Source organism: Octopus sinensis, unplaced genomic scaffold (assembly GCF_006345805.1).
Source record: "Octopus sinensis unplaced genomic scaffold, ASM634580v1 Contig05222, whole genome shotgun sequence".
Classification (NCBI taxonomy): Eukaryota; Metazoa; Mollusca; class Cephalopoda; order Octopoda; family Octopodidae; genus Octopus; species Octopus sinensis.
This window is the reverse complement of record NW_021828127.1, coordinates 1-9,093: the sequence shown is the minus strand read 5'-3', so window position 1 is coordinate 9,093 and position 9,093 is coordinate 1. Positions and strand designations below refer to the sequence as shown.

General features: G+C 33.5%; 1 protein-coding gene across 1 annotated transcript; it reads right to left on the bottom strand.

Moving 5' to 3' along the window:
• Positions 1–636: 636 nt before the first annotated feature.
• LOC118761031 (histone-lysine N-methyltransferase SETMAR-like) lies at positions 637–5,390 on the bottom strand. The gene is made up of 2 exons (XM_036498676.1): positions 5,350–5,390; positions 637–919 (listed from the first exon to the last, which is right to left on the bottom strand). The coding sequence occupies exons 1-2, from the start codon at positions 5,388–5,390 to the stop codon at positions 637–639; spliced, it is 324 nt and encodes a 107-aa protein (XP_036354569.1).
• Between the last annotated feature and the right edge of the window lie 3,703 nt (positions 5,391–9,093).

Here is a 9,093-nt window from a genome sequence, read left to right as displayed (position 1 = left end):
TTATACCTCACTAGCAGTATCGCCCGGCGTTGCTCGGGTTTGTAAGGGAAATAACTATATAAGCATTTTTAGAGAGTTATAGCCAAAAAATAGCAAAAATGCATTAAAAATAGAAAAAAAATGATGGTAAATTTTTTTAAAAATCGTTGACTCATCGTAGACATTTTTAGAGAGTTACTTCCCTTATAATAGCGAAAAAATGTATTAAAATGGAAAAAAATTATGGTAAATTATTTTTTAAATCGTAGACTCATCGTAGACGCGCGCTAATACCCAGAAGAGCTCGATATGAATCACGACTATAAGATACCCGGTTTTGGTTAAACTGCACCGCAAAATGTGGGAGTAGTTAGGAATCTAAATCGTAGGAGACAGACAGCACACAACCTCTCTTTTATATATAAAGATGTTCAAACAGTCGTTATTTGTCAACAGGTTTTGAAGCAACCGATTTGTCCTATAAGGATTATTTTTCATCTCCAGTCACCATTTTTCATCTCCAGTAACCATTCGACGTCAAAAACGGGCACCTGGAGGATTTGTCAACAGTTTTTCTCAAATGTTCATTTGTCGTTGAGAATAATCACGGGGGAACTTCTCGACAGCGTTTGTTCACATGGCTGAGCTATGGCGGAATCAATTGATAGTAGTTTGTGAAGGACCAAGTGCTGCCGACAATGTACGAGCGCTGGTGCTTGGTTGTTGTTCAACTATTTCAAGCAAGGCCTTATGTTCCACAATAGAAGTTTTCCCTGACTTTGGTTTGTCTTCGAGGCTGGTGTCATCATTCCTGAAACGTCTCAACCAATTTTGTGCCTCACGCTCATTGATAATTCCTGGGTCTTCCACATCATTAATTTCCTTTTCCACAGCTGGCGTAAAATTGCTCCACCTGCAATATTTCCACCACTCATCAAAGCTGTAAATAATAAAAATAAACCATGAATGTTTATATTATTTTATTCTTTTATTTGTTTCAGTCATTTGACTGCAGCCATGCTGGAGCAGCACCTTATTCTTTGTAAGCCTAGTACTTATTATATCGGTCTCTTTTGCCGAACCACCAAGTTACGGGGACGTAAACAAACCAGCATCGGTTGTCAAGCGATGTTGGGGGACAAACACAGACACAGACACAGAAATACACCCCCCACATATATATATATATATATATATATATATATATATATATATATATATATATATACATATATACGATGGGCTTCTTTTAGTTCCGTCTACCAAATCCACTCACAAGGCTTTGGTCAGCCCGAGGTTGCAGTAGAAGACACTTGCCCAAGGTGCCACGCAGTGGGATTGAACCCGGAGCCATGTGGTTGGTACGCAAGCTACTTACCACACAGCCACTCCTGCACCTGTATATTACATACCAAAATAAAGAATAAACAGCTCTGCAACGACTACACCAAAAGTTGTATCTAATTCATAGCAAAACATAGGGTACAAGTTGCCAAATGTCACCAGTGAAGATCCGAAGAAAATCTTTTACGCAACCTTTTACAAGAAAATTTTAATAGGCGCAGGAGTGGCTGTGTGGTAAGTAGCTTGCTAAACAACAACATGGTTCCGGGTTCAGTCCCACTGCGTGGCATCTTGGGCAAGTGTCTTCTACTATAGCCCAGGGCTGACCAATGCCTTGTGAGTGGATTTGGTAGACGGAAACTGAAAGAAGCCTGTCGTATATATGTATATATATATATGTTGTTTGTGTGTCTGTGTTTTGTCCCCCTACCATTGCTTGACAACCGATGCTGGTGTGTTTACGTCCCCGTTATAAGCGGGTTTTAGCGTTCGGAAAAGAGACCAATAGAATAAGTACTGGGCTTACAAAGAATAAGTCCCGGGGTCGATTTGCTCGACTAAAGGCGGTGCTCCAGCATGGCCGCAGTCAAATGACTGAAACAAGTAAAAGAGTAAAGAGTATACCTTCTTAAAGTATCACTATCGTTATTAGAGACGGCACAGAATAATATATTTGTTACCCTAACGGTGCATTTAATTCGCAGCTTTATATTTAAACACAGAGATAAGATGTTAAGGCTAAAGTAACCGCCATCGTTGTTGAAGATTGCTGTGTCTAGCTGCGACGTTTTGTAATTGGCAGAGATAAATGTGAAGCAATGGATATAATAAGATGCAAAATTATTCAAAAGAGTCTATTAATATTATATAAATGGACAATTTATTGGTTGAAAGAAGTCATAAATAAAAACAAAAATTGAATGACGAGACTGAGAAAAAATAGAAAAAAAGCAAAAACAAAACAAAGATGCTCCCCCCCCCATAAAAAAAAAAACAAGTGAAAATATAAAATATTCAAAAACTAAAACCGAAATGGCGATGGTAAGCTACAGAACTAGAGAATACACATACACTGATAGCTATATATGTGTATATATGTGCGCCTTTGCGTGTGTGTGCATATACGTAGTCATACGTATGTATATATATGGCATATATTGTCTTTATGTGTGTGTATATATATATATATGTATAATATAATATATACATATATATATATATAATGTGTATATATATATATTATATGTATATCGATATCTATATCTATATATATATATATATATATTATATCTATATATGTGTATATATATATGTATATATATATATGTATATATATATTATGTATATATATATATGTTATATAAGATATATATAATATATATCTATATATATATATATCTATGTATATATATATATTATATATATATATGTATATATATATATATATAAATATATATATATATATATAATATATATATATTATATATATATTGTATATATATATATGTATATATATATATGTATATATTATATATATATGTATAATCTATATCTATATATATATATATATATATGAAGGCTTCGAATGATTTGTCTGTGTTCCGTGTTCGTCCCTTCCTGTATTTCACGTTCATTATATATAAAAACATTCATTCTTATATTATTGCGGCGTTACGTGCACCCCCCCCCGTTTGTTTGTCCAATTTTAAACCCTGCACGACTTCTATACACACTGTCTTTCCTACCCGCCATTGCTTCTTCACCAAACTATTTTGGCGCCCTCCGATTCTTCCCCCCTCTTCCTCCCATCCTCCTTAATCCCTTCTTTTCTCCTTTTCTCTTGGTCATGATTCTGTCCCCTGCCTTCCACCCTCTTTGATTCCCTCTCTCTCTGTCTCTCTTTCTCTCTCTCTCCTGCGACCTGCTGATTCTTAAACATTCTGTTGGCCATCGTATCTTGACCAACATGTGTCCCCGCTAACCGAAACGGTAATTATTTCTACGCCAGCTGCTATGTTGTTGTTGTTTTGTCTCATTTGGTCTAAAGTCGTATGACAACCACCGTTATATATATTTGTTTATTCATACTGTTTTCAATTTCGTTTTCGTCTCTTGTATTTACATCCGTCTTGTGCGTTCACATTCCTGTCTTCTACCAGAAATCTAATGCTTACAGCTTAGTTTTTTTTTGGGGCTGGCCGAGTTGGAGCAAATATCAGAATTGAACAGCCGAAATTTGCTATGATGATTCGGTGTCCGACTGAAGATTGAAGGCTTCGAATGATTTGTCTGTGTTCCGTGTTCGTCCCTTCCTGTATTTCACGTTCATTATATATAAAAACATTCTATTTATATATATTATATATGATTATGTTATATATATATATGTATATACATATATATATGTGTATATATATATATGTATATGTATATATATGTATATATATAATATATATATATATATATATATATATATATATATATAGTATATATGTATATATATATATATATATAATTATGTATATATATATATATGTATATATATTGTTTTTTATGTATATGTACAACCATATAGTACATGATATGTATGCATTTATATATATGTATATATTTGTGTGTAAGTAAGCATATATATATGTGTGTGTGTATGTGTGTTTGTGTGTTTGCGTGTGTGTGTGTATATATACATGAAAATCAGGAAATTCAGACTCTAATAAACTGAATCAACAAACTTAAAAAAACAAATACTCGTATACATGTGTGTACGTGCGTATCTGTGGATAAGTATATATATGTATATATAGCCGTACGTATTTACAATTATACACACAAACGCGAACTCACATTCACAGACTCACAGACAGGCACATACACACACACACACGCATATACGCATGCACACACAGACAGACACACACGCACACACACAAATATGTGCTATGAAGATTTCGAACTAAGACAAAATTTGCAAAAAAACAAACAAAAAAAGACAAACAGACAAACAAGAAGAAAGGAAAGAGAGGAAAAAAAAAGAAAAGAGACTTAGAAGAGAGAAGTGAAGGAGAGTAAAGAAAGAAGGAAAGAGAAAGGAAAGAGCTCCGAAGCAGACAACTGAATTCCGGAAGTAATGAAACCGAAGTAGTAACACGGTAGAAGAAAAGTCCACAAAGGCTACACACACACACACGCACACACACACACACACACCACACACACACCACACACACACACCACACATATACTTATACATATATACATATATATGTATGTATATATATATGTATATATATATAAATATATAATGAATATATATATATTATATATATGTATATATACTTATACGTACACACACACATATATATACTTATACATATATATATATATATATTATATATATATATATATATGTTACAAAGATTGAGAGGGAGAGAAGGAGAGAGAGAGAGGAAGACAATGATAGATAAACAGAGAGAGCGTATACGTATGTGTCATATACACCGTGTAATCTATCTTAAATATATATCTATATAATATAATATATCTATATATATATATATATATATTATATATATATATATATAATATACTTATATATGTATATATGTATATGTGTGTATCTATCTATATCTATATCTATCTCTCTCTATATATATATTACAATGTATAATATATGCGTATATATATGTATATATATGTATATATGTATATGTGTGTATATATCTATATCTATATCTCTCTCTCTATATATATATTACAATGTATAATATTGCGTATATATGTATATATGTGTATGTATATATGTATGTATGTATATATATATATATATATATATTATATATATATGTATATATATATATATATATATGTAATATATATATATATAAGATAATATATATATCATGTATTATCTATATATATTTATGTATAATGCACATATGCGCATATACAATGTATGTGTGTATATTGTGGATGAGAAGGGGGTGTAGAAGAGAGGGTGGTCTCTATAAACAAAAGAAAGAAAATTACATTATAACCAATTTTAATTCTATCACACTTTCGTCTTTCATTACTGAAGACACTTAAACACACAAAAAAGTGGTTTTATTTTTAAAAATATATATATTTTTTTATTCAATTTGCGTATATGTTTGTGTTTTTGTTTTTCACATATGCGTTTGTGTCTTCGCTTCTTTCTTAATACGTGTCCGAATGTGGCTGTCGGGTTGACTCTGTGTGACGGCAGAGGTGTTTATAGCTGTCTGCGATTATTGAACTCTTTAGCTCGTTAAGTTGCATAAATCAACTCGTCTAATATTAGAAATTATCTGACCTTCCAGTAATTAAGGTCTACCGTTATTTGCATCAAGACAATTCTTGCCTATCTCCGACGCTCTCTATTATGCTGCTTTCTTCTTATTGTTATTGCTATTATCATTATTATTATTATTATTATTATTATTATTATTATTATTATTATTATTATTATTATTATTATTATTATTAATATTTTGAGTGAAAGCAGTGCATGCCATCAAAGTGACACTGGGGTAAAATAGACGAAGCCCAGTATACCCATCATGACTACCCGTCTGATAAGGGTACACCAGGCACATGCATCATAACCATATATGTGCGACATGGTGATCTCATATCAAGATAAACAGCACATGACCTTGCAGGTGGGCTCAGTTAGAATTTTCTTCAGGTTGAGTAGCCCATCCCGCTCAAAAGGTCCCTGCATAAGGGTGTTTAAGGATGTTGAAGAACCACCACTCATGTTTCCAGAGGTGAATTATTCAAACCCCAAAGAATCCCTCTCAACACATGGCTATGATGCTCCCCCTCTACTTCTGCTCGTGATCAGAGAGGCACATGTCGTCAGCCACTAAGGGTCATGCTCAACTGGTTAAGGTCAAACAACTGACAAGCAAATCTGTGGTATTGAGCAGAATATTTGCTGTAGCCCATCTTTTATACCAAGACAAAACAATGTACATGATACCACTTCCAATCAGTTAAGATCAGAAGCCATGAGAGCCACTGCCTGGTACTGCATCAGGGCATTTATTATTATTATTATTATTATTATTATTGTTGTTGTTGTTGTTGTTGTTAGTGACATCTCCATCATTATCATCATACTCATCTTCATCGTCGTCGCAATCATCGTCGTCGTCATCATCATCATCATCATTGTCGTCGTCATCGTCTTCATTAGCCACCACCATCATCCTCGTCGTCGTCATCATCATCATCATCATCATCATCATTATAATCACCACTACTATCGTTATTATTATCACCGTCATTAGAGCAACGGAATTCGCAGGGTAGTAAACACGACGGACGAAATACATTGCAGCGTTTATTCCGGCATCTTACTTTCTGAGTTCAAATCCCGCCAAAATTTGAAATCATTGTTACTATTATCATTATTATTATCAGTATTATTATGTTATTATTATTATTATTATATTATTATTATTATTATTACTTTTTTCTTCTTTCAAATTTGCTTCCATTTCTTGCCGAGTGTCTTCCCGACTCCTAGGGCAAAGAAACTCTAGTATACATTGGTAGGCCATTAAACCAAACTCAATAGTTCGTTCATTTTTAAGTTAATTAAAATACATGAGCAGCAACAGTTCTCACATCGACAATGCTCTTGTCAATACGTGTGATGTACCAGTTAAGACAATCTTTTGCACTTCTTGCAGGGATGGTAAGCCAGGGATCATTCTCATATAATTTTCGGTTCCCTTCTTGATCATTCCTAGTGCTCCCACGATCACTGGTATTGTAACCGCCTTGAGATGCCACATTTTCTCAATTTCAATGAGTAGGTCTTTATATTTTCTGAGCTTGTCAAACTCTTTCGCTGAGATATTATGATCACAGGAGATGCTCATGTCGATCAATAAGATTATTATTATTATTATTATTATTATTATTATTATTATTATTATTATTATTATTATTATTATTATTATTATTATTATTATTATTATTATTCTATGTTTGACTTTTGCTTTATATTTGTACAAGTTGGCTCCAAGTCTCACCCAGAGACCTCAAGAGACAACAGGTTGGAAGTTCACGTTGTTGTTATGCCTAGTGTGCCATATATTTGTTTTTTTTGTGTGTTGTACTAGTGAATGTCTAATACAAAAAAAAACAAAGAAACTTTTGTTTTAAACCTTGGGATTACATAGAGAATATTTTGAATTTCTGCCATTTTGAGGTTTCCTGGTATCTGAGTTAGGTAGCAATCAGTCCCTTTCGCTATCATTCCCAGGGCACCTATGACAACAGGTATTGTTTTAGTCTTCAGGTTCCATATTTTACTGATTTCTATTTCAAGATCTTTATATTTGCTCAGTTTTTGGTAGGTCTTGACAGATACGTTTATATCGATTGAGACAGTCATATCAATGAGGAGGCATGTTCTTTGTCTGAAGTCTTTCACTATGATGTCTGGTCTATTTGCATCTATCTTTCTGTCAGTATTATTATTATTATTGTGGAGGCGCAATGGCCCAGTGGTTAGGGCAGTGGACTCGCGGTCATAGGATCGTGGTTTCGATTCCCAGACCAGGCGTTGTGAGTGTATTGAGCGAGCGAAAACACCAAAGCTCCACGAGGTCCGGCAGGGGATGGTGGTGATCCCCTGCTGTACTCTTTCACCACAACTTTCTCTCACTCTTACTTCCTGCTTCTGTTGTACCTGTATTTCAAAGGGCCGGCCTTGTCACTCTCTGTGTCACGCTGAATATCCTCGCGAACTACGCTAAGGGTGCACGTGTCTGTGGAGTGCTCAGCCACTTACACGTTAATTTCACGAGCAGGCTGTTCCGTTGATCAGATCAACCGGAACCCTCGTCGTCGCAACCGACAGAGTGCTTCCACCATTATTATTATTATTATTATTATTATTATTATTATTATTATTATTATTATTATTATTATTATTATTATCATCATCCTTGTGTTGGAGAGCAGTAATGCCAACAAAGTGGCACTGGGGCACGAATATACGAAGCACAGTATATCCAAAGGTACACCAAGCACATGCATCACAACCATATGTGCCCGACATGGTGATCTATTAAGTTAGACAACACATGACCTTGAAGATGGGGCTCAGTTAGAATTTTCCTCGGGCAGAGTAGCCCATCGCGCTCAAATGATCCTTAAATAAGGGTTGTTTAAGGATGTTGAACGAAACACCCATGTTTCCAGTGTCGAATTATTCAAACCTCAAACAATTCCTCTCAACACATGGCTACGATGCTCCCCCATTACTTCTGCTCATGATCAGAGATGCACATATCGTCAGCCACTAAGGGACATGCTCAACTAGTTAAGGTCAAGCAACTGACAAGCAAATCTGTGGTATTGAGCAGAATATTTGCTGTGGTGCATCTTTTAATACAAAGACAAAATAATGTACCTGATAACACTTCCAATCAGTTAAGAACAGAAGCCATGAGAGCCAGTTTATTATTATTATTATTATTATTATTGTTGTTATTATTATTATATTATTATATTATTTTATTATTATTATTATTATTATTATTATTATTATTATTAATATTATTATCATTATATTATTATTATTATATTATTATTATAATATATTATTCATTATTATTATTATTATTATTATTATTATTAGTATTATTATTATTATGATTATTATATTATTGTTTATATTATATTATCATTTTTTATGTTTGACTTTTGCTTTGCATTTGTACACGTTGACAC